This window comes from Phaenicophaeus curvirostris, chromosome 22 (genome assembly GCF_032191515.1).
Source record: "Phaenicophaeus curvirostris isolate KB17595 chromosome 22, BPBGC_Pcur_1.0, whole genome shotgun sequence".
NCBI classification, from domain to species: domain Eukaryota; kingdom Metazoa; phylum Chordata; class Aves; order Cuculiformes; family Cuculidae; genus Phaenicophaeus; species Phaenicophaeus curvirostris.
The window spans coordinates 8,401,180-8,427,075 of record NC_091413.1 but is presented as its reverse complement, the minus strand read 5'-3'; the positions used below and the strand labels follow the sequence as shown (position 1 = coordinate 8,427,075).

General features: G+C 46.7%; 2 protein-coding genes across 3 annotated transcripts in view; one reads left to right on the top strand and one right to left on the bottom strand.

Moving 5' to 3' along the window:
- Positions 1–25,896, bottom strand: part of MICOS10 (mitochondrial contact site and cristae organizing system subunit 10) — a 285,369-nt gene that overhangs the window by 28,512 nt on the left and 230,961 nt on the right. The gene's annotated exons all lie outside the window — the stretch shown is intronic.
- The window catches only part of CAPZB (capping actin protein of muscle Z-line subunit beta), a 70,971-nt gene that overhangs the window by 2,647 nt on the left and 42,428 nt on the right, over positions 1–25,896 (top strand). For both annotated transcript variants that reach the window (XM_069874462.1, XM_069874460.1), the window contains exon 2: positions 14,608–14,697. In XM_069874462.1, coding sequence (XP_069730563.1) covers positions 14,608–14,697 — 90 coding nt within the window. The remainder of the gene's footprint in view (positions 1–14,607; positions 14,698–25,896) is intronic.

Sequence of the window (25,896 nt, the reverse complement as noted above, 5' to 3'; positions counted from 1 at the left end):
GCTAAAAATAAAGCCAGTGCACTGCTCGGGGCAAAGCAGGACTGGAGAGTGCAAATCTGCTCAGTTTTTGGAGTTGTGGGTTATGAACAGATGGGATCCAGTTACTCTGTGAAAATAAGTCTTCCTTTCCAGGTTACGTGAACTGTCCTGGCCATGTTAGCAGGTATTTCTGCTGTGCAAGTCTTCAGGAAATAAACCAGACAATATTAGCAGCATTTGTGATGTAATAAACCATAAATTCACCTGTGGTGTAGAGCTGGCTGTGTGCATCACTTTAGAATGTGTGAGGCAGCTGAAAACCACAGAGGTGCAGGCAGGGATGGGCGATGTGGTGCTGAGGCTCGTGCCTGGACCTCCTGTGCTGTCAAGTAACTGATAACCACGGCAGGGGCTGTTGGCTTGGGCAAGCATGTTGCTGCGTGATAAATAACTGGGGTTTGTGCAGCTGCTACCAAACCCACATTAAGTGATCTGTGAAGCCAAACAGCTAAAGGGACTGCTTTCCCAGCTGCTGGAATGCTGAGCCCTGTCTTCTGATCTGGCCGTGTCCCTATTGAAACCCTACCTGAGAGCTCTGCACAGGTGTCGGTGCCCCCAGCAAGGCCCTTGCAGCTTGGGCCTTTGAGAAATGCTGACTCGAGCTGGTTTGTAGAGTCCAGGTTTTATTAGCTGAGTGTATGAGCTTAGCTAAATGTTATCTTAGAAGGCAAATTCCCAAAGTAATCAAGTTGGAGGATGTCTTTGGAATGGGGAATTCTGCCATTGCAGTGATGCTTAATCTTCCGCTCTCTTAGCAGGGAAAAGTGTTCTCGGGCTGAAGCTGATCAGACAGGATTTCCTCTTACAGTAAATACACATGCTGAGATCTTACCTGTCTGCATCTGGGGGTAAAACAAAGTGAAAGTGCAGTTCAGCAATTCTAAACCACTGTGTTTAGTCCTTATTCCTGTCGTTGAGTCGAGAAACCTTTGGGAGGGAGATGTTGCTGACGCTCCGACAGAGTCAGCCCTGCTCTCTGTTCGCTGTGTCCCGATGCCATGGATGGCTGGGTGATGTGGGGGTGGCATGTGATTGTGTGGTGCTCCCTGGTGCTGTGGGCTCCTCTGGCTGGGCTGTGGGTGGGTGGGTGCTCCTCAGGACCTGGATGGGGAGTGCTGGTGCCAGTGCTTGTCCTCCTGCTTCGGAGGGACATTCAGTCAAGTCCAAGCAGCTACTTACTCTGCTAAGGGAAATCCTGGAGAGCTGCTCTGTTTCGCTGGGGTTTCCCCAGCACCACCTCCAAGTGAAAGAAACCTGAATGTGTTTCTGCGTCTGCTGAGGAGCCAGCGATTGCCCCGGGGAGATGAGACAGCCTGAATGGGGCCCGCACCAAGGGGTTGGCCCAATTTTGCTCAGGCCAAGCCTGCCTTCTGACCCCACTTCAGTACAGCGGGAAGCTTATGGATATTTTTTTTTCCAAAGGACATGATTGCAAGTGGGAGATGCTCAAAGAAGGCTGTGAGGAGACATTAAGGCAGCCTTCCAGAGCTGAAAGGGGCTCTAGGATAGCTGGAAGGGGCTCTTGATCCAGGAGTGCAGAGATAGGACAAAGGGGAACAGTTTTCAGCTGAAAGAGGGGAGATTGAGATGAGATCTTGAGGAGAAATGATTTGTTGTGAGGGTGGGGAGGCTGTAGCCCAGGTTGCCCAGAGCAGGGGTGGCTGCCCCATCCCTGGAGATGTTCAAGGCCAGGTTGGATGGGGCTTGGAGCCCCTGATCCAATGGGATGTGCCCCTGCCCATGGCAGGGGAGTTAAACCAATGGTCTTTGAGATCCCTTCCAACCCAAACCATTCCATGTTTTTGTGATTCAGTGTCGAGGGTTTATTCATGTTCTCATTCAGCCACTGTGCATCTTACTTTACCCCTTTTCCATTGATATATACTAGAAGTACTGAAGATTTAAAAAAGGCCTCAACGAAATCTTTGTCTCCCTCCTTCATGCCCAAGGTCCAAAGCGTGTGTGTGCTTCAGTTTTTACTAATCCTAGAGTCATGGAATGGTTTGAGTCAGAGGGGACCTTAAAGATCATCCAGTTCTAACGCCCTGCCATGGGCAGGGAAACAAAATCCCTTGCCATTTCCAGGAAGAAGGGTGAGAAAAAATTTCACTTAAAGACAGGAGACTTCAGATTTGAATTTCCTTTCTGGATGGAACTTGTGTGGGGTGCAGAAGCAGCGAAAACATCAGAATCACAGGCGCCTTTTCTGGGTTTCCTCCTCTCTCCAGCTGGGTTGTAGCTCCAGGTTTGTTTGCTGATGGATTGCGTTAATTAAAAACCTTATCTAAGTTGAACGTAAAGACAGGAATTCAGGGCAGTGCAGTGGAAGTGCCTGGCCATGGTTTTTTTTCATCTTTTGTGTAATGCTTTTTTAAACAACCTGTGGTCCATGAATGAGGGGTTTGTGTTGACACAGTGTGAGAAGTGAGCATGCACTGAGAGTGGATGCCTAAGAGTGGTACCTGAAACTGGCAGTGTGCTGGGAGAGCTCTGAGCTGCTGTGTCTTGCTCGAGCTGATAATGCTGGCTTCCCGTCAGCGGGATGCAATCAAGGGGCCAAAATTCACTTGTGTTGTCTTGTGTCCTGAAGCAGGATGGGGATGGGTGCTCCCAAACGGATTGTCTCGGGAAGTCAGTCCTTGCATGTGTAGTAAAGGAGACATTTGCTTTTGGAACTTCCTTGGAGACATGAGGGTAAAAGGCTAGTTGATCGAGTTTTAAAGGCATATCCCAAACAGCCGAGCTGAGAGGATTTGTTCTGGGGAGAAAAGGCAGTGTACTTGAGGAAGCTGCTTTGCATTTTTCCTAGTTAAAAGGCTGTAATTTTCCAGAACAGGGGCTGTCTGGCCAGTGTCAATGTAGTGGTGACCCTCTCCTTTCCTGGGTTCTTTGATACCGCGAGGTTGTGAGTGAGGAATCGAAAACAGGATCTGTTTCTTCCCTGTGCCCAAAATAGGCTTTTATTTTTCTTTACTTGAGTTGCTTTAGACAGTATCTTGTGCTGTATTTCTCGGAGTGGTGGCCTGAGCCTTGGCATCAATCAGCAAGATACATTTTTGTGTATTACCTGTTGCTGTTCCTTCCCTCTGCTGTCCTCCTCTTGGGCTTAGAAGGACAATGTGCAGTGGGCTCTGAGCTCGTCCTCTTTGTGCTGCTGCTTCCAGATTGGGCTGGAGGATTACAATATGTATTTGCATGCACTTGACTTCTCTGTCTGCCCTTCTCAAAAAATTACCAACTTTATTTCTTCTATGTGCAGATCAAACCTGGCTGACTTATAGTTTCTCAACACAACCTGTGTTATTTGTCAGTGTGGGGCTGGCTCAGGAGAACTGACTCACGTTAAACCCATGAGATGTTACTCCAGCGTTTGCAGTGTGCCGCAGAGTCTGTCCTTGCTGATGCTGCTTCCCTGCCCATAAGGAGGATGTCCTCTGTGTCTTTTTGTTACAGAAAGTGGAGCTGAGTTCTTTCCTGGTGCATTAAGTTGGAATTTCAATCACGTCCTTGTTGCAAAGTGGGAGGGTTACCAGCCTGGGTGAAAGCAGAACCCAGTATTGAACCATTTTAGCAGCATCAGCTGAAACAAGACTGAAAAGAGCGCTTGAGTAAGAGGGTTTTGTGCAGAAGGAAAAAAGGTTGAGACTGCACTGAAGACAGAAGCTTGGCGGTTGCCTAAAGCCATCAGAAATAAAATACTCTTTCCTCTGAAAGAGCTTTGTTTGTGTTTCTTCAGGTGATACTTTTTCTTTTCTTAGCCAGAGAGCTGAGCTGGGAAGCGATGCCCTGTTACCTGCCTTCCCTGGGTATTTTTGCTGTGAAGATCAAGATTTTAAAAAAAGCTTGCTGGTAGCGAAGGTGGCTGGCTGAGAGCCTGTGCTTGACATTTGAGATGGCTCGAGAAACAAGAGATGGGCCTTTGGGTGAGTTAATTCAAAGAGAGAGCCATGAAATGGAGGAATGAGGTAAAATATCAGCCGTGTTGTGCTGACCGCAGCAGTCGATAGCTGTATTTATTCGCTGTCACCATGCAAACCTGAGGAGTTTCGGGTGTAACACCAAGAACAGGCGTGATCTTGGCTCAGGATTAGAATCAGGAGATGGTTTGGGTCAGAAGAGACCTCAAAGCCCATCCAGTCCCACCCCTGCCATGGGCAGGGACTCCAAGCCCCATCCAACCTGGCCTTGAACATCTCCAGGGATGGGGCAGCCACCCCTGCTCTGGGCAACCTGGGCCAGGGCCTCCCCACCCTCACAACAAATCATTTCTCCTCAAGATCTCATCTCAATCTCCCCTCTTTCAGCTTAAATTCGTTCCCCGTTGTCCTATGCCTGCACTCCCTGATCAAGAGCTCCTCCACAGCTTTCCTGGAGCCCCTTTCAGGACCGGAAGCTGCTCTAAGGTCTCCTTGCAGCTTTCTCTTCTCCAGGCTTGAACAACCCCAATTCTTCCAGACTGTCCACGGATGGGAGGTGCTCTAGCCCTTGAACTGTCTCTGTGGCCTCCACTGGACTTGCTCCAACAGCTCCTTGTCCTTCCTGTGCTGTGGATTCCAGAATTGGATCCTGGGCTCCAGGTGACAGTGCTCCACTGGATGGTTCAACGCAGCTTTCCCATAGCCTTTGGGACAGGCAGATCTGTTTCGGAGGTTGGGAAAGGGGAGACTGGCAAAATGGAATGAGTATTAACTTTGGCTTGAATTGAGGAGAAGTCTGGTGTGGATTGAAACCTGCACACATGCGTGTTGTGTAGAGCTGCTCCTGCTGAACTGTCTCTGTTACTTGGTGACAAGTTGTCTGTGTTGTTGGATTGCGTGCTGTCTGCTGGTTTGTCTTATGCGTGGGTCAGATGTTCAGAAGTGGCAAGGAGAGCATTGAAAAGGCTGAAATAGAGAAGTCTGGGAATTGTGGCAAGGGGAGCGATTCTGGGGCGCACAAATAACTTGTTAGGTGGAGATGTGATATTCTTACAGCTTATAGGTAGGAAACCCATACGCTTCCTTGTTTAAGACTTTGAACTCCTTACCACCAAGTCCCTCAGATGAAGCTGGACTGTGGAGGCTGTGGTCAGCACTACTTGTCCTGCTGAGCACAGGAGAGAGGCATATTAACCTACTTGTGTGACCTTTTAGGCAATTGGAGAGCACTCGGGGATGAAGGCTAATTAGATAACATCTCTGACTCTCCTCTGTCTTGCCAGGCATCCCATCGCTTGCCAGAGGCATCCTGTGAATTTACAGCCCTGGCTGCTGCTCCTCAGGATCCTGGAAAGTGCTGAGTTTGTGCGTCCAGCCGGGAGCGCAGTGGTGTAGTCCAAAATAGGGATCTGTTACCCAGTGTGCAACGAGCCAATAACTGCATCACTGGGAGAGATGCTGTTGATTCCGGTTTGTGCAAATCCTAGGTGCTTGGAGGCTTTTTTCCTTGGATCAAGCGCAAACCATGGGTTTAGTCACCTTCATTTAAATGTAATGTTACCTGAAGCTGTACATAATGATACATGGAATCGCATATTTACTTGAAATTATAATGCAAAGTAATTCCTTGCATCTTCTGTGCATGCTTCAAGGGGTCTTTAGGGGTACCAACCACCAGACACCCCAAAAATTACCTTGAGTTCACCCATCGGTCGTCTCCTCCCAGTTGTCAGCAGCATCTCTAAGCCGCTGTCTTGGAATTTCTTAATTTAATTAACTGTCCAGCAACTCATTCAAAAGGCATGCTAATAAATTGTGCTGTTCTCTAACCATACAGCTGAACAAATTTTAATCCCCTACCACTACAGTTACAAAAGAGAATCATTAACTGGGACCCATCTCATGAGTCTCCTGTCTGGATTATAATCCTGAGATTTTTTTTTTTAAGACATTAAAAATATCACTGGAATTTCCAACAGTGGCAGCTGAGCCGAGGTGCCGGGGCTCCCCAGAAAGCTGGTGTAGAGTGTTATCCTGAGCTTGTGAGGGTAAATGGGTGTGTGAGATGCTTACTGGAAGCATGACTGTGGGTGGTGTCACCTTGGACATACAGTAGAAGTCTCCCTGTAGTGCTCATCACATGCCTTTTCTCAAAGGTTTTTGATGTAAGTAACTTCTAATATGAGAAAAACTAGGTTGGATTTGACTGGAAGGAGAACCTGGATCCGTCTGGCCAGGACCAACTTGCCAAATGTGGCTGTTTCTGCAAGAAAAAGTTTCTCTCTGAACTGTGCAGTTTCTCTTCTGATGCTTTCAGGCTGATTCAAATGTGAGGAAGCAGCACATGGGGTAAAAGAGCGTTTTGAAACGATCATCCAGCATTAGCAGGGTTAAAGGAAGGCATCACAAACGGTGTGTTTGTGGGTGTTCAGGATGACAAGTGGCAGTATTGGATCTCGAGAGTGATTGCGTTTATCATAATTATAGTTTCAGTTGAAACAAAAAACCTGACCCCTGTGGAAATGAAGCCGCTCCTTCTCCAGAGACTGGGGCGCTTCTACAGCAATAGCTGTATGGAAACAGTGGCAATGTGGCTGTGAAAACAGGTCATCAGGATTGTGAACCAACCCCGACCTCCTGTAGTAGCTTATTTCCAAGCCTGAACTAACCTGGTTAGCTGGTTAGTAGTAGGTTTGCAGAGAGAGAATGAAGTAATGAAGTGGGAAGGTGGAGTGAGAGGGTGTGAATCAGTGAATTGGGGTATGTCTGCAGGGTTGGAGCCAAGAGCTGTACAAACAGATCTTGTGGAGGTAACAGGAGTCTTTCCAAGAGGGCCTATGGTCCAGGAAGAAGATCCTGTGGATGATATCCTGTTGCAGGGCTGTGGACACCAGTAGAACTGCTCCAGCAACAATGTTTTGTTTGAAGCGAGGGAGCCAGTGGTAGCAGGAGGTTTTTGGAAAGTGAGCTTGCTTTGTATGCACGCCACCTTAGTGCATGGCAAAGTGTTGGGCAACCTATGGAAAATCTTTGCAGCACAGTGAGCTGTGTTGTGAGGAGATACTGAGGAGCATCCCAAGTTACTTGATGCATTTACTAATGCTGAAGTATTCCAGTGTGGGCAAAGTTGCTTAGGGATACACACATCTTTGTGCCCAAGCCAACATTTGTTCTGACAGGGAAGCTGGCAGGCAGATGTTGGAACCTTCCTTATGATATGTGTGAGAAATCGGGACAAGTTCTCCTGTTTCAGTGCTGTCACAAGGCCTACAAGGAAGATGGCGGGGGGCTCTTGATCAGGGAGTGCAGGGACGGGACGAGGGGGAACATTTTGAAGCTGAAAGAGGAGAGATTGAGATTCTTTGTGAGCAGCCCAGAGAAGTGTTGGCTGCCTCTTCCCTGGAGGTGTTTGAGGCCAGGTTGGATGGGGCTTGGAGTCAACCTGATCCAGTGGGAGATGTCCCTGCCCATGGCAGGTCTCTTCCAAACCAATCCATTCCAAAATGCTGTGATTTTTGTTTAGCTAACATTTCCTATCTATACATTCATCTGAAAAAGAAAATCCTATTTTGGTTAAATTCAGACTTAAAATGGGAAAAAAATCCTGTTGTGCAATAACCTAATTGAGTCTCTTCATGTTAATTGAAGTAGGTGGGCAGCTCAACAGTCAACGCCAGTGACTTTAATTCCGCTTATTAAAAGTTATTGATGTTGTTTTGTAATCTGTGCAGCTTTCTGGTGTCGCTGTTGTCCTGCTGTCCACATGTCACTCTTCCATGCGGGGCAAATGGATTGCACATCCACTTAATGCTGTGATTAATGGGGAAATGACTTCTTGCAAACTTTATGCTTTACAGAAATTCTTGGCACCAGATGAAAGGCAGTAAATTACTTTTTCATGTCCAATGATGAGTTTAGTAACTAAAACGTTGTTTCTGTTACCAAGAAGACAAACTCTGGTGCAGAAATCACTAGTGGTGGTGGCAAAGGTTGGGATGGATGGCCTGGGTTACTCTCCTTTTCATTCCTTTGTCTGTACATGCTGGCTCTGTTTGCTGGAGAGGTGACAGACTTGTGCTGGACTTGGTATGAAGTCCAGTCATAGGTGTTAAATGAGATTTCAGAGTAGATATATGTAGCTCCCACCTTGCTGAGGAGGAGGTGCTGAGCAAGCCTCACTTTATTTGTTGCATTCTCTATCCCTCTGTGGATGTACCAACAGGAACTGAAATGTGTCTTGTCAGACACAGCTATATGGAGGTAAACTTGCTGCAGGGCGTGTGCCAGGAGATGCTGCATGCTACCTACTGAAGCACATCGTGGATCACAGTCCGGTTGCCTTCACTGCACTGTCAGGGGTTGTTAGGTTTTTCTCAGTAGATAGAGAATAGTTTGTTCCATAGGTTTGAGCTTCTTAATAAAGCTATGGAAATGGCGGCGAGTTGTTTAGGAACTGGATGGAAATGCTTTTGGTGTGTTATAATCCCTGGGTAATTGTTCCTAGAGCTGAGCCTGGGTGTTTGTCATGTCCTGTGAACAACACGTGCCTGGTGTGGAGCTGTGAGTGGCGAAGCAAAGTCATACACATGGCTGAAATGGTGCCTGGAGGCATCTGCCTGAAAGGAAGGGCAAGACAAGGGTTTGACAACACTGACAGCAAGCTCTGAGGTGCTTACTGAGCTTAAATGGAGGAGGAGATCTCTCTGGTAGCTGCTCCTAGAAGACCATTGCTGCTCCTTTAAGCTATCTAGGACTTGCCCTGTCAGCCTGAAATGGTGAGAAGTATCCGGTGTCATTAACATGCTGGTGGCAATGAAACTTAAGCTGTCTCATTTGCTCTCCTTCCCGTAGACTATTTTAGCACCTGGCGTGAGGCTTTGGAGCAGACATACAAGTTATTCTTCCCTGTAGAACCTCTCTCAAGGAGAGACCCCTCTTCTTGAGCCTGGTTGGCCTGAGGTCAACGTGTGTTACGTTGCTGAGCTGATGCAGGACAAGAGCTGATCAGTGCTTATCAGGTTTAGGGTGGGCTTCTGGCTTTGACAGGCATGCAGGTGCATTGCCAAGAGCTGAAGGTAAAAAACAAGCCATGAAGTATTCTCAGCCATTATTTCGGATTGGTGCTGCTGCACCATTGTTCTAAGAGCAGAGTAGAATAAAAAAGATGAATGTTCTGTAGGAGAACATCAGTGAAGATTTGCTGACGCAAGCTGTGATGTCACTTGTACCACCGCCGTAAGTAAAGCCAGTTCAGGGGAGCTGCAGGAGGTTGAGTGCAGCAGTCTCTGCTGAGATCTTTGGATCCATTACATCTTGCTTTTATTTTGGTCTTTCATCCTTCTCACCTGTAATTCATGGAATGAGCACTTGCAGGAGTTGGTCTGTCCTCAGCAGATCCAGCTGAACATGTTACCAAACACACAACATGGTCCAAAGTGTCAGAGATAACAAAAACCACTGGATCCCCTCTGAACTAGAGAAAACAAAGCCAGAAGCAGTTCAAGAGAAGGAGAATGCTCTGCATTGGTTTTGTGTCCTTTTAATAATTTTTTACCTATTCTTTTATGACTGTCCCCAGTGTGGCATATCTTCAGGTCCTGTATGTGTCAGTGTGCGGTGGCTGTTTATCCCAGAGAACCCTCGCTGTCAGGGAGCTGTGATTTATAAATGACTTTGGACAGGATCTTCCAGAAGAGGGTTAATAGCCAAGGGAAAAACTATATATAAAAACAGATTGCAAAGAGTGTGCACAGCTGATGGAACCATGAGTGCAGAACTTGTCTGGGACTCATGGATCATAGAGTTATCCCCCTTCCCATCTAATATCCTACAAAGTGGATGCTGACAGCTGAGAAGGGAATCCTGCGACTTAACCTACTACTGTGCTTTTTATTACACAGAGGGTACAATAATTCAACCCTTGGCTATGCTTTGAGCAGTAACATTATCCTATTGTGTTGTTTGAAAAGGGAATCTTCTGCCTTTTGAGCTCTGGAAGTTGGCAGGGATTAAAATGCCAGGCAGGAGGGGAAGCTGTGTATCTGTTTCAATTAAAAACATTTAGTGTCAAGTACCACGAAGCTGCGGTGTTAGTCAGACATTCCAGTTTGAGACCTGGCAGGAAACAATGTGATTTATGGTCTGGGGGATGTCTGTAACAGAAAAGGAAGGAAATAAAAAATGTCTTCAGCTGGTTGTGTACTCCTGGGCCTGGATTAATTTAGAGATATTTTGATTGTGAACTGGTCAGTGACCAGAGGGGTTGGATGGGTGGTGCCTTCAGATTGTGCAAGTTAAGAAAATGTTCTGTTTCCGGTGTCCCTTCAGGTTTTTCTTATTGCTGTTGTCTTAAAATTGAGATGCCACATGATGCTTGAAGTTTGGGTAACTTGGATGCTGATCTTGAGCAAAACATGTACATGGAGCAGTGCACAGATCTTTGCTTTCCCTGTCACATGCAGCTGTAGAGCCCAGCAACCACAGTGTTTTAGGGCACTGTTGGCCAAATCATGAGTGCTGTTACCGCATATGGGGGTGAGGGGGCTTTTACTTTAATACCAACCACTGAAGTCACTTTTAGGTCACACAGTCCTTCTCTGGTGGCATCACAGCTGGGAAAGAGGATCAGTAGCGCAGTCATGCCTGGAGTAGAGATAGGAAAAGTTTTTTAGCCCGAGTAGGTTATTTCCCAGGAAAGGCGTTAGGGAGCAGCTGTGGCTGCAGCACTGAACCACCTCTGCTGGTGTCTCTGGCTCAGGAGTTGGCTCAGAAGGGTTTGATACAGAAATACAACACAGGAGTGAAACCAGCCTGGTTCTCTGTGTGAAGAGGCTGGTGAACTCTGTGCTCAGCAATAACACAGTCAAATGAGCAGGAGCTGTCAGGATAAAGTGGGAAAGACCAAGGAATAGCATCTGCAGGTCTATTGGAAGTGAATTCATGTGGACTGTAAGGCTGGGACCTCTAAATGAAGTCTTTTCCCTCCTTTCCAGTGCAGTGATTTATCCTTTGGGTAGAGTGGCAGGTTCGTGTGAACCCGCTTACAGCCCAGCACATGGGTTAAGTCTCGGGTAACTGGAACAGGGAGTTGTCAGAGCTGGTGAGCAAAGGCTGTGGATTTGTGTCTGTAGTGAAATACGTGTGTAAAGATAATAATGTTTAAAAAGAAACACAAAACACTTGTGGGTAATAGCTCTTCAGAGTGCTGGCGCCTTAAAAGATAAATCTAGCACAGTGCTGTGGAGGTCACCAGTGCTGCCAGTGACACTGGAGGCTGAAAGGCTTTGGGTACAGGTCTTAGCTTCCAACAACCTGATTTGTTTGGTTCTGGTTAAAAATACAGCACAGGTGAGGTGTGTTCATCACTCGGGCTGACAAAGCGTTCGGCTGCCGTGAGCTCTAGCAGCTGCAGGAGTAGCAGCTCATTTGCCTGCAGGTTTTTATCCTCTCTGGTCAGCTCTTGTTGATGTTGCCAGCACACAGAGTCCTGGCAGGAGCCTCATCCAGTGCTGGCTGTTGCGGAGCCCTGTCCCCTCACCCTGAGGAGCTGTGTGGTCTAGGAGACATGACGAGTGGGAGTTGAAAGGAAGTTCAGCGCTTTGCCTGGCTTAATTTTTGTGTAACTGTGCAACTTCCTAGATGTTCGTGTTCAGGACTGGGTGACATCTGCCCATACATGGCCTTTCAACAATCCTGATTACAGCATGAAAAGAATTATGGTACAAAACTGTGCCTCAGTGCAACTGCACACTTGTATAACTGCTGTTTTTGCAGTGCTGTTTGTTCTGATTTGATCCTCAGCCCCAAGCACCTGGATGAGCAGAGACCTGTGTAGTTTAGAGAGGGTTTCCCTTCTGGAAAGAAGTTGAGTATGACAGAAGAGTGGAGGGAAGAGCAATGCAGGCAGAGGAAGCTGAACAAACATCACTGCTCCTGTAGACAGATTCATAACATTTTCCTTGTGGGGGTATCATGGGAATGCTACAGTGGATGATTAAGCAGAGATTCTAGATAGCCAAACAGCTTTAGAGGAAACTTATTAAGCGGCTTTCATGTAGGCTAATATTTTCAGTCTTTGAGACTCCTGTGATCTCTAAATCCTTCAGTGACTCGAGCTGTAATAAAACTTCATTTAGAATTTCTGTCTGAACTCCTTACTCCTCCGTAGGAGCTCTGTGTGGGATGAAACAGGAATGGTGGAAACCGGCCTCATATCAAGTAAACACTGAGTTCATTAAGCCCTGCAGCCTCAAAGAGCTTGGGAGACAGTCTGGCTGACCACCTTCACAGGGAGCAGGGCTTGATAAGCCTCTCTGTGTCCAAAGGCAACGAGTCTATAAGCAGTGTTTTGTCTGGAGGCCTGTTAGGAAATCATGCCTTCACTGTGCAATTTTACAAGAGAATTGAGTGGATGGAAGTCCAGGACTGGTGAAGTTAACAGTGGAGGGAGGTTTCAGCATCTTGGACTTGATTGTTATCTCTTTGTATGTAAACACCTACAGCTCCTCAGGGCACTCCAGCAGGGGCAGAGGTCTGGAACCAAAGGATGCATTTGACCACAGACTTAGTTTGTAAAACCTCACTTCATCTGCAGGGAAAGAACCAGTAACAAAGGATACCGGTGGGTTACCCATTGGGTCTGAAACAGGACATTCCGGAGGTCTCCCCGTACCACAGGGTGCCACTTTGCTGTGTGGTCTGTGTGCTTGGTTGCCTTTTGGCATGGATTTATACTGGATTAAAGCAGTTGTATAAATTTAGGGACAGCAGTACAGCAGAACCTGCCTTTTATTTCAGTGCTTTACGACATCTGTTGGCAAGCCAGGTAGTCATTTCCATGCTCTACAAGAAAATGAGAAAGTTCTGCTGCTCAGCCTTGCTTTTACCTCTTCAATACCAGAAAAATAATGGAATCATGGAACGGTTTGGGTTGGGTTGGAAGGGACCTCAAAGCCCATCCAGTTCCAACCTCCTGCCATGGGCAGGGACACCTCCCACTGGATCAGGGGCTCTAAGCCTCATCCAACCTGGCCTTGAACACCTCGGGGGATGGGGCAGCCACCCCTGCTCTGGGCAACCTGGGCCAGGGCCTCCCTGCCCTCACAGGAAAACATTTCTCCCTATGATCTCATTTCGATCTCCCCTCTTTCAGCTGAAAACCATTCCCCCTCATCCTATCCCTGCACTCCCTGATCAAGAGCCCCTCCCCAGCTCTCCTGTAGGCACTCTGAGATAACATAAACTCCTGTTCTTGGTGTCAGTGCATTGTGCTTTTTGGGTTGAAATCTCGGATCTTCATGAGACTTGCAGATAGATGGGAGTTGGTACCCGACTGTCTGTAAAGGTGGAATATTTTGCTTAGATTTCTGTCCTATAAGCTCAACTTGATGAGAAATGAATATGTAATCTCCCCAGACTGGGCTGTCTGACTTGCTGGCTGTAAAATCTTTCTCTTTTGATAGTGAACAGATAGGACCTTTAAGAACAGCTTTCATAGTTGCTGTCTGTATAGCAGAGCTCCCTCCCTTCCTCATGGCTTGGGCAAACTTCACTGCAGGAGACTCTGCTTCCTGTTTCTCCCTGACCTGTGCGCTTCTTCTCAAGTCTTGTGATACTTGATCTGCTTTTGTTTTGAAGCCTTTCTGAACTAAAACTTTTGGAGCTGGGCAGCACACAGGAGGGAGAAATAAAACCAAAGCTGGTTGTGTATGGGTGGCGGGAAATGGCAAAGGGCAAGGGAGAGGAAGCAGCAGGGGATGCAGCCTGGTGGTGCCTCAGCTGCCCTGTGACCTGGGCAGGGGTGATTGGGCAGAGTCCTGCTGGGTTTGCAGGAAGGTGTCTGTTCACATCTGCTGGTGAGAAGGAGAGCTGAAGACTCCTGGTTCTGTGCCTCAGCTGCCTTTGACCATGTCTGCTGCGCATTTCTTCATTCTGAGGTGAAATTTCAGAGGGCTTGTGTGAGCTGTGTGTTTTACCAGCTGCAATCAGCCCTTTGGAGCACATTGCTGGGATTCCTTAAAACAGGAATAGGAAGGCCCTGATCTCTCAGCTTCAGGCAGCTTGATGTGGTGTTTTGTAACAGGAAGGAAATAATGGATCATACTTTCTGTGCGTGTTTCATCGTATGTCTTTGATAAAGCTGAAGGAGGGAGTGAGCGCTCTGTTGGAGCAGGAGTTGTCCTGGGTAATGGTTATCTTGAGCTGAATGGCAGGATACAAATAAGGAAGTGTTAAAATTGCTTTAAGAGGAGGAACTTGCAGTTCACTAACCCAGGCTGTTTTGAGACACCATGGAAAAGTAATGTGTTAAATGTTTGCACAAGCATTGGAAGCAGTTTTTGGTGAGGTAAGGGCTGGACTCTTCTCAGTCAACAGTGCAGTGTTAAGTTGGTGTTGCATGGCACCCAGTAAAGCTATGCTCTGAAATCCATAGCCTAGAGCACTTTTTGCAATACAGAGTCAATAATTCACAATCAAATGGTGCTGAACTTGACTGAAATCTGTCTGTGAATACAAAACACACTACTGCTCAGAACCACGAGCTGTCTCTCTTGTACTGGGGGAGTCAGCAAGTGGTACAGTTCGTGTGTGCATGCAAAGGTGATGTATTACCTTTACACGTTGTGACAGAGGGATGCTCTTCTTTCTGCAGAGTGACCAGCAGCTGGATTGTGCCTTGGATTTGATGAGGCGTCTGCCTCCGCAGCAGATAGAGAAGAATCTCAGTGACCTCATTGACCTGGTGAGTACTGGATGCTGTAACCGAGTCATGGCTGAGTCCAGGCTGTGATGAAGAGCTGGTATGTAAGCAGTTTCTGAAGCACCTCAGAGATGAGGTGGTTTGTGTCTCTCCTTGTCTTTGGGCAAGATGGGAAGTACACAGCGATTGCCCAAACAATGTTAGAAATCTACGTGCTTATTTTGGGCAAGCCAACAGGTACAACTGTACGCATAGGCATGCTGTCCATGGAGGGTCATTAGCAGCTTGCTTGGTGAAGTCATCACCAGTTTGAAGGCTGCAATGTGGAGCACTTTATGCAAGGTTGACGCCTGTTCTTCTACATGTGTGGTGTCTCCTGATGAGCTCTTGGACCATCTGCAACTGGACATAGGGCTTGTGTGGTGGGTGCAGTGAAGGTGTGGTGGCACCTGCTTCAGGGATGTTACTGAGACAGAACACTTTGGAGCATACCCAGATCTATTTATAATGTACCCTGTGGTTCAGTGATGATCCAAAAAAAAGTACCTAGCCAGCCATTTTGTCCCCAGTACCCGTTTTCTGCTTGCCTGGAAACAATTGGGTTTTGTCTATAAACTGGTAATGAAGAAAACAGAGTTAAGAAGGATGCATACGCTCATTACTAGTTACTTTTCTGTGAAAAAATTTTTCACAGAAAGGGTCATCAGGCACTGGAAAAGGCTGCCCAGGAAGGTGATTTCATCACCATCCCTGGAGGTATTTGAAAGATGGGTAGACGAGGTACTGAAGGACATGGTTTAGTGGCAGAAAGGAATAGTTGGACTTGATCTAAGAGGTCTTTTCCAACCTAGTGATTCTATGATAGGGTTTAGTCACGCATCCTGAGGTGCACAACTGGGCTGTGACAGGCCTGGCTGATGTTGGCCGCCCTGGAGACAGTGTGGGGCCCAGCTGACTCTGGAGTAATTTAAAGTATCACTGAAATATGGAGTTATTCTATACAGAACATACTGCGTGAGCGGCTGGTAAAATTTTTCTGTTGTCCAGATTAAATATATCGCTTGCTTAGAATCATAGAATCGCTGGGTTGGAAAAGACCTTTGAGGTCATAGAGTCCAACTGTACCTGTCCACTACTAAACCATAACACTGGGCACCTCATTTTGCTCATCTTGTAAATCCCTCAGGAATGGTGACTCCACAACCTCCCTGAGCAGCCTCTTGGCAGCGCTTGAGAACCCTTTTGGTGAAGAACTTTTCCTGATATCCAATCTAAACCTCCCCTGGTGCAACCTAAGGCCATTCCTTCTCATCCTGTCGCCTGTCATTTGGTAGGAGAGCCTATCCCCCACCTTGCTACAACTTCCTTACTTCTCACCTAAGCTTCTAAATTTTTGCAAATCAGGATATGGGGGCTGAAACAGAGCTGATAGGGCTGTTAGACCTTCCAGTTGTGCCTTTTCTCCTACCTTTAGTAAGAAATACATCCCTTTTCTGTAGCAGGGCTGAATTTCATGCGTGATCACATCAAACCTTTTCCAGGAGAGCCTAGGAACTTGATGGTTCTGCACATTTGAACCAGTACCTCTTAACTGAATTGTTTAAATTGTGTCTGTGCTGTTTGTCACCTCTGTGTGCAGGCGAGCAGCTGCTGACCAGGTAGAAGTTGAGGTGAGGAGATCTGTTCCTACGTGGTGTTGAAGCTGTGTTAGCAAACCTGGGGAGAGACCTGTGGTCAAATCAGCCACAGTGTTTTGAAACTTAATAAACTCTGTTTAAATGCTGCTTTTAGTTCCGTAAGCCCAGGTAAGAAAGCTCCCTGGGTCAGGAAAGAAATTATTCCCTGCAGGAAGGAATTATTTTTCTCTTGAAAGCATTTAGTAATTGGCTACATCTGTGCCGCCAAATCTCTTGGTGACTGAAAGCATCATTCTTGTGGCTGTTGCTGGAAGTAGGACACAATAATGAAATCATTGATATGATCTGATGTGACACAGTTGGGTTTCTGATGAAATCTGGGGGCCTGAATGAATATTGGGGGTTCAAGCAGCTTCAAGGACCATTCAGAACAAGGAGTTGTTTGGGTAGTGTTGGTAAGCTTGACTGTGTAATTGGTATGAGGTTCTTTTAATGACTCAGAAAATTGCTGGTTACCTCTAAATGCTGGAATTGCGTTTGGATGGTGCTCATTAGTGCTCTGCATGCTCTACATGCTTTCCGTCAGCAACACGCTCACTGGGCTTCTTTTCATATTGCCAGTGTAACATGAAACAGAGCAGTGTGAATAGCACTTGGTGAAGGAGAGGCTGTGACTCCCACATGAGTCACTGCGGTCCCAAGTTGGGGGAGGAGATGAAATAATTTGTTAAATCCAGTAGGGTTTCATAGAATGCTTTGGGTTGGGAGGGACCTTTTCAGGTCATCCAGTCCAACCCTCCTGCAGGAGCAGGGACATCTTTAACCAGATAAGATTGCTCAGAGCCCCATCCAACCTGACCTTGAATGTTTCCAGGCATGGGACCTCCACCACCTCCCTGGACAACCTGGGCCAGTGCCTCCTCACCCTCACAGGAAAACATTTCTTCCTTATAGCCAGTCTAAATCTGCCCTCCCATAGTTTAAGTCGTTAACCGTTGTCCTGTCACAGCAGGCCTTCTAAAAAGTCTGTCCCCATCTTTCCTGTAGCCCCTTTCACTACTGGAAGGCTTCTATAAGGTGTCTCTATTTCTTGGTTGTTGAGAAGGCTGTAGACCTTTTCTGTAGCCCACTTGCAGCCTGATGTCTCCAGACTGAAGACTATGCTGGCCAGACCAGAGCCGTGTATCACTGCCACCTGTAAGAAGTCCAAAAACACCAGAAGCCAGGCTCAGGCAAATAGTTTCTTGACCTTTTCCAGCAAGTTTCATCCAAACCTTTGCAGCTGATGTCTCTGTTCTGTTCCCTGTGCCTTTACTCAGACAGTAACCTCTTTGAAGGGAAAGGTCAGACTCTAATGCAAGATGAGCATGAGATATGTTAAATTTGTGAGGGAGATAAAAAGGTGGCAACCTGACTTCTGCTTCCTCTGTGTTTTGGAGTCCTGGCTTTGTTACAGCACTGGAGCAGACAGTGAGCAGCAGCCCCCACAGGGTTTTTAAATTGTAGACGTTTTTCATTTTCCATTATCACTTGATGTCTGCAGCTCAGCTTTCCATAATTTTTCCATAGGAATTGATCTCCAGACTGATGAATGGAGCCACTGTTGTGGTGCTTGCTTAACATCCATTGAAAAGGAGATGAAGATCATAGAATCTTGGAATGGTTTGGGTTGGAGAAGATCTCAAAACTCATCCAGTCCCACCACTGCCATGGGCAGGGACACCTCCCACTGGATCAGGGGCTCCAAGCCCCATCCAACCTGGCCTTGAACCCCTCCAGGGATGGGGCAGCCACCACTGCTCTGGGTAACCTGGGCCAGGGCCTTCTGACCCTCACAGGAAAATATTTCTCTCTTAAGATCTCATCTCAGTGTTCTCTCTTTCAGCCGAAAACCATTCCTCCTCAAAATGTCTTTGTATGCAAAAAGGTTTCCAAAACTGCCGCAGGGAGAATCTGACACTGCCCTCCTAGGTTCTGCTGGGAAGGGTGACTACACTCTGTTCCCTCCCTGGGGTCCCTCTTAGTCTCAAAGCCAGGCTCTGATGCTGGTTTTTAACAGCAGAGCATCCTGGTGTCAGTCTGGGCTGTTGGATGTGTCCAGGACTGTGTGTTACTGCCCCCATGTGTTGGGCTGCGAGGGAAAGGGTCCAAACTTGAACATGAAGGAAAATGCAGAATGGAAGAGGAGAATTTTTGAGTCAGTGGCCCTCATCAGACTAGGCGCTTCTCACTCATTAGCAAAACAGTTTGTGGTTTGCCCTTTTACCATGTCTGTTGTTGCATTTTTCAGACTGCTGAGTCCTCAATTAGAGTTCATTAGTGACCTTGTCAGTCACAAGTCTCCTGAAGTTGTGCCGGAAAGAAACCGCGCGTGGTCTGGGAACGTGCCTTGGCATGGAATGCTCTGCTTGGGATTCAGTTAGTTGTTATTTGTAAATAGGCTGCTCGGAGGTTGTCAGAATGTACAAGAGGACTTAAAGCCTCTGCAAGGAATTTGCTGTAGGCACATAGGTTTTGTAAGGACAACTAATTTAAATTAGAGTAATTTTCCATGTAGCTCCCATGGAAGCTGGGGTAATGAAGCCTTGGAGCATCTCCCTGCCAGCCAGGTCAGAACTGTAAAGTGGTTTCCAGAAGAGGAATGCGAAAGGGATTACACTGCTCTGATGTGGAGTTGTGAGGATTTGCCAAGTGATAGTGCTTGTACTAGTAACACAGATGTTCCTTGTGTAGTGTAAATCACATTTCGCCTCCTTTTGGCCTCAAGTTTTCCAGAAGTTGCTGCTGCTGTTAGGCTGGGCTTCATTGAAGTCAATTCTGAATCCCATCTGGTCTCATCTGTTACTGAAAGGAGAATATTAAGGGTATTTTCTGGTTGGAAATGTTCCTTGTGTCAGTTAAGAGGGAGATCTTATATCAGCTTATGGAAATCAGTGTCCTGAAGTCCCGAAGCTGGTAGTGCTCACTTCTGAGTGGCTGAACAGTTCATGCTAAAAGACCAGAACCATCCAAGAGAGTCGTCCTGGTTCCTTTCTCATAAGATGAATTGTGCAGCAAGTCAGTCCATGTGTACTTCTAGCCATGCTCTTTACAAGAGAAACCCTGAAGAAGGCACCAACTTCCAGGTAGTGCTGGACCTCTGGCCAAGACGCCTTGCAGGACACCCAGCGGGGTAGGTGAGTGTGAGCTGGGTCACAGGTGCCAGGATGGATTCGTTGTGGTTTTTTTGCAAGATGGGTTCACTGAGCTGTCTTAGAGGGGTGCAGCACTGGGAAGGTGGGAGTCGTATTTATTGTGCTCATGGGCCTCGTGCAGCAAGTAAGGAGTCTGTGCTAGGATTGTCTTAGAATCATGGAACAGATTGAGTTGGAAGAGGCCTCAAAGCCTATCCAGTCCAAACCCCCTTCCATAGGCAGGGACACCTCCCACTGGATCAGGGGCTGCAAGCCCCATCCAACCTGGCCTTGAACCCCTCCAGGGATGGGGCAGCCACCACTGCTCTTGAGGGCTTTGACTCAAGTGTGGCAGTTGATGTGCTCTTAATCTTGGTAAAAGTTAGGCAGGTTCCCTTTGCAAGTAGGAATTTCCTGCTGAGTGTTTGATTTGGATGCTTGCTGGGGTGTATATAATATAAATTAGATGAAAAATCCATCCAACTCAGAAAAATCAGTTGGCTGGCATGAAGCAGGGATGGAGAACCAGCCTTGCAAAACTGGCTCACAAAACGGACAAGCAGGCTTGCCAGGAGAGCAGACTTTGCTCACAGCCTCAGCTTTCCTTCTCTCTTTTCCCAGGAAGAGTGATATTTCAGTAATACTCAATTTATTCCCTAAAGTGAAGGCTTTCTTGATATACAAAATCAAGTTCTGCCATAGAAGGATTAAAGCCAGAGTTCTCTGCAGATCTCACCATCAGTAACTTCCCTGGTTGTTTTTTCAAGGCTCTGCCCACAGTTGGAGACGTGGGAGGGGATTATATCTCCTTCTATCACAGGAGAATGTGTAAGGATTTTTAACACTGTGTTGCTTACTAGAAAGTCCTGGAGTGATGGATTTAAAAATGTAGAAACTTAGGAATAGTTGACCAATATTAAGGCCCTTGCTTCCCATGTGCCTCCAGGCAAGCCTCAAATCCGCTTGCGTGCCTTCAGTAACGAGATATATGGAGCTCGAGGATTTATCCCCAGGAAAACTGCACGGCTTGTGCTGTACAAGTCATAAAGAACATGAGAATGTGACCGGAGGGTTTTGTATTTGGAGGCCAAGAGCCTGAGCAGTGAAAGATAGAATAATTGAATGCAGCTGGCCAGCTGAACATCCAGTGAGGGTGGGAGAGGCTTAAAACAAGTTAGACCCAGTGAACACTTAGAGTGGAAGCAGAAGCATATTGTCAGCCTTGTGGTCTGAGAGCAGAGTTTCTTACTGGTTCTTCTGTCTGGGCCTATGGACCTGGGATAGGCTTTAAGCCACCAGCAGCCAGCTGGGTTTCCAGTGCTGGGGTTATTAGGTAAAGAAAGGAGCTCTGGCTTTCTGAATGAATTGGTTGCAGAGAACCAGCTTTCCATTTGGTCAGTGCAGTAAGCAGGAGCTTTTCCAGCTGGAACAAATCACCTCTGGATGTCATGTTGGCGGTGGGAGATAGCAATTCCTTTATGTAAACTGTTACCGAATCACAGAATGACCTGCATTGGAAGGGACCCACAAGGATCATCGAGTCCCACTTCTATCCCTACATAGGACACCCCCAAAATTTACACCATATGTTAATGGGATGCTTGGCTTGGAGCTGGCAACTCCACTTACTTGAGACTGTAAAAGCGAGTTTCATTTCTGACTTCATCTTCACTTACTCTTCTTAACCCTACACAGTGTTAGTTTTTCCTTCCAGACCTTGCTGCTGTTAGAGATTCTTAAATGTAAGTTTAAATGCCTTTCTAAAGGAGGCTATATGGGAGATTGCTTGATAAGCTTGAATCCTAATTAGAAACCTCTCCTAAAGATGGGAGGGGAGGGGAGGATGTAGAGCCATCACTGGAGAGAGCGTGCCTTTGCACATCCTTCAGTGTTGCTGGACTTGATACCAGCAGTCGAGGCTTCCCAGGGTATCAGTGCGCTGGGATGGCTTGTGGGACTGGTGCCTGGTAATGAGAGATGGGAGCCTTCCTCTGCAGGTCACTGGGCAAGCTGGTTGTCCCTGCCAGATGGCTGGTGTCTTTTTTTCTCAGTCAGCTACAGAATGCTGAGCGCAGCCAAAGCCCCGTGTTACCCTGCATGTCCCAGGAGCAATGCCAAAGATCCATTTGTGAACGGTAGTCACCTCTCGGAGATTTTAAATGTAGTTCACAGAGCTGAGTTGAAAAACTCTGTAATTAACGTAACATTTCTGTTCTGACAGCACTAACTGGGGTCTGGAGCTGCAATCTTGTTGGTGTTTGACTTTTCCCAGAAAAGCCACTTGGTTTTAATTGGGTTTTTTTGCTAATTCTTGTAGTTCTGGAATTCAGTGCAAATGCTCGAATGAAATGGAGCCGTTTCCAATATCCATTGCATCTGGTCTTGAGCACACAAGTCCATTTAAGTGTCATTTAATAAACAAAACTTGAAGAATGTGTGGTCCTTGGACATCTGATGGGTCCAATTAAGCTTTACCAATGTGTGGATTTGGAGCAGTGACTTCTGCAGTGGGTTTAGGCCCAAGATGAGTGGAGCCAGGCTACCTTCTTGAATTTTCACAACATCCGTTAGGCCGTGTCCCTGTTCAGTGGGAACAGGAAATTCTGAGGCGCTGGAATGACTCAGAAGAATTATATTTTATGAGACGCTGGCCTGCAGAGGAGGAATCTGGGCTGGAGGGGGCTTGGGTGCCAGAGTGGCTCTGTTGACAGAGGGGTGGATAACTTGCCTGGGCTGCTCCTTGTTTTTGAGCAATTTCCCTGTGGGACGCAGGCAGTGGTTTTGTCCCCTTCTGGAATGAAGTGAATTGTCTTAAAGAATTAAAATTAAATATTGAGAGTTCACGTGGAATTAAAATACTTGCTTTCCTGTTTGGCTGTGGCTTTTAATTAAAACCTGTTCTTGTTGTGTGCATTCAGATACCTTCGTGTTGTGGACACACATTCAAAAGGCAAACAGGTCTGAATGCTGCCTTTGCTCATCTTTTGAAGCTGGCTTCATCTTCCTGCTTATTCTATAAGGAAAAAATGCTTCACCTCTAATTTTGCTGCATTTCACGTAGTGTTCCTGTGGAGGTCAGTACATGCTGACCTCTGAATAAACATGGAAAAAGACTGTTTCCAAGCACAGATCCTTACGCTAACGATATTGCTGTCTCGGTTGTGAACAGGATTCACTTCAGTCAAGGCTGTAGAAGAAAACAACCTTGTTGTACTTGGGCTAGTAAGCTGAACTATTGACTGTCCTGAGTATGTGAGGTGTAGGATGTGATGCAAGTCCGGCAGCATGGTCAAAGCAAGGATGGGGAGTGCATGCAAGACCTGAAGAGTTGAAGCACTGTTCTTGCCTCTTCTAAACGTTTTTAGGTACTTATTTAGTTGTATTTAAAAAAGTAATTCAGAAACAGTTGTTTAGTTGATAATGAGTTCCTTTCACCGCAAAGTGCGTTGAGAAGGAATGATTGTGAGGTGAATTACTCCAAAAAGTATACTGTTTCTACTTTGGCACAAGTGATTATTTGTCTTAATAGCAGAGCAGTTGACTTAATTAAAACACTGTCCACATACCTGGCTTGCTCTGATGACGAGTACGGTTACACAGGACAACAGAACCCTTGTTTGACATGTAGGAGAGCATGCTCCGCTCACTTCCATTCCTTTTTCTTCCCTCTGGGCTACATTCATTGTTTATCTCCTTGGAAGAAAAGATCTCACAGACACAGTGCCTGTTGCTTGGTTAGTGCTCCTGAATGCTGCTGCTGTTCCATTCCAGGTGGGCCCACTGAGCCAGGACTCCCCGAGACTCCCCTTTTTTTCTGTTCTGATTTACATTGCAGGTGGTCTCCCTCCATACCTACGAACACCCACCATCCTGGGCTTGTTGATAGAAGCGTGGGTGCGTTAGGTTCCAGTGCGTGCTATGGCCTAGTGAATTTAGTACTGGCCTTTAGCTAAAGGTGAAGGTTAAAATTGGGTTCTACATCTGACCTTCCACTTAGAGTGGTGAAAAAAACTTGTGTCAAAATAAAGGTGGGAGCCCAGTCTTTGCTTATAAAACAATCCAAATAGCTTTGATATATTCATCCCAGTAACACTTGTTTATAGCACAGGGATGAGTTGAACAAAGTCCCTGCTTTGGCATTTCAGAATTTGCGCTGGAGACGGGCAATCATGGAATGGTTTGAGTTGGAAGGGCCCTTTAAGCCCATCCGGTTCTACCCCCCACCATCAACAGGGACACCTCCCACTGGATCAGGGGGCTCCAAGCCCCATCCAGCCTGGCCTTGAACACCTCCAGGGGTGGGGCAGCCACCACAATGCTTTGGGAAGGTTCAGGACTTGACACAGAGAAGGATTTATGGAAAGGTGTATCCATAGCATGAAATAACCACTCAGTGCTCTCACTGCATCTGCCAGATTGGCCTGACTGTGCCAAACATCTCATGGTTGCGTGTTCTCAAATGCAAAGGACCTCAGAGCCGGAGGAATCACATAGTCTCACAAACATGCAGCTGAATGGTTTAAAGCTGTGAATTCCTGTGTTCAGATTGCTACATTTGCCTGGGAAGCATCTTCCTAGCATGGAAGAGGAGGCCTCGCACCCATAAATCCTGTAAATTCATTCTTAGAAAGGCAGTGCAGCAGCTGCTGAAAGTTGGTACAATGAGTGATACAGAAATGCCCCTCCTGGGCTGCCTGTGCTGTGCTTGGATGTTTTTCTGATAATTAGAATTACGTGATAATTCCATTTGCTGGAATCCCAGCTGCTTTTATAAACGCCCTTGAAACTTTCTGATGCTTCCAGAGTAGATGAGTGGGTTTCTTACCTGTTTTATACTGAAAGAAGGAGAAAGAGAAAAGAATGTATTGCCTGAAATCCTGTGGAGAGTCTGGCCGTGGGTACACAGCATGGGTTACCATGGAGTGTTCCAGTACAGTGTGGTGTTTTGGTCAAGATAGGATACAATGCTCTCACTGTTCCAGCTGTAAGAGCAGGCAGAGCTCTTGGAAATGGGAAGAGTCATTGTACTCATGAATCTATGTTACCAAATCAGCCAGAGGTGAGTTTACTTCATCTTTACTACATGGAAGTTAGATTGTATTTTAAAACCTATATGTTAGGAGCTCCTTCTACTCTTATCAGAGGTTGTGCTTTCCCACCGAGCAGTTTGGGAGGGCCACACCAGGCACACGCTATTTCTGAAAGAAAGATAAAGCTGAAAGTTATTTCTGTGGCTTTTTACAAATGTTATATTCACACCTAGAATACTGTGTCGAGTTTTGGGCCCCTTGTTATAAGAATGGCATTGAGGTCCTGGAACGTGTCCAGAGAAGAACAATGAAACTGGTGAAGGGAATGGAGACCAAGGGTTATGAGAGGTGGCTGAGGGAACTGGGTTTGTTTAGGGGAGAGGGGGCTGAGGGGAGACCTCATCACTGCCTACAACTACCTGAAAGGAGGTTGTGGTGAGATTGGGGGTGGGCTCTTCACCCAAGTGACAGGTGATAGGATGAGGGGAAATGGCCTCAAGTTGCACCAGGGGAGGTTTAGGTCGGACATTATGAAAAATTTCTTCACTGAAAGAGTTTTCAGGCACTGGCAGAGGCTGCCCAGAGAGGTGGGGTGGTGGAGTCCCCATCACTGGAGGTGTTTAAAAGACAAGTAGATGAGGTGCTCAGGGATGTGATTTAATAGTGGACAGGTACGGTTCGGCTCAATGATTTGAAAGGTCTTTTCTAACTTAGCAATTCTATGATTCTGTAGTTCAGATGGCTGTTCAGAGCATTTCTGCAGGAGAATGGATTGTCGTGAATTGGGAGTTTGAATGTATATTTGAAGTTTGAAGCCTTGTGCAGCGAGACCTCTGGTGCTCCCTTCCTGCACATGTAGCACAGGGATTTTCCTGAAGAAATGAAATGGAGAGACTGGGAACAGCGCCACTTCTCTCTGAATTGTGTTTCCATCCTTATTACTCATTGTGAGCGCACGTCAAAGTGAGGAGTCTGTTCCTTGGCGCTTATCTCAGCTGATGGGCAGCTGGCCAAGGTTCAGCCAAGCAGGAGAGATGTATTCAGCTGATCCCTCAGAAACAGCACGGAGCACAGCTCATGAGGATGAGGTGCTCTGGGTCTTGTTGTGTGTGCAGCTGGAATTGAAGCAGGCATCTCAAGTTGCTTTCCACTTGAAGAGTCAACCTAAAATTAATGGAGAAGTGAGGGAAGAGATAAACTGGAACCAGATGGGCTCATGAGCATGGATACATCTTTGCTCTTAACTCACTCCAGGACGCTGCTGATCTGTATCAGCTATGGGGACCATTGGGGTTGTCTGCTTGCAGAAGAAACAAAGATTCACCTAAAACCTGATTTGCTTCTTATCCCCTTGTATTTACCCAGTGAATGTGGAATGGTTTGAGGTTGCTTCAGCCAGGT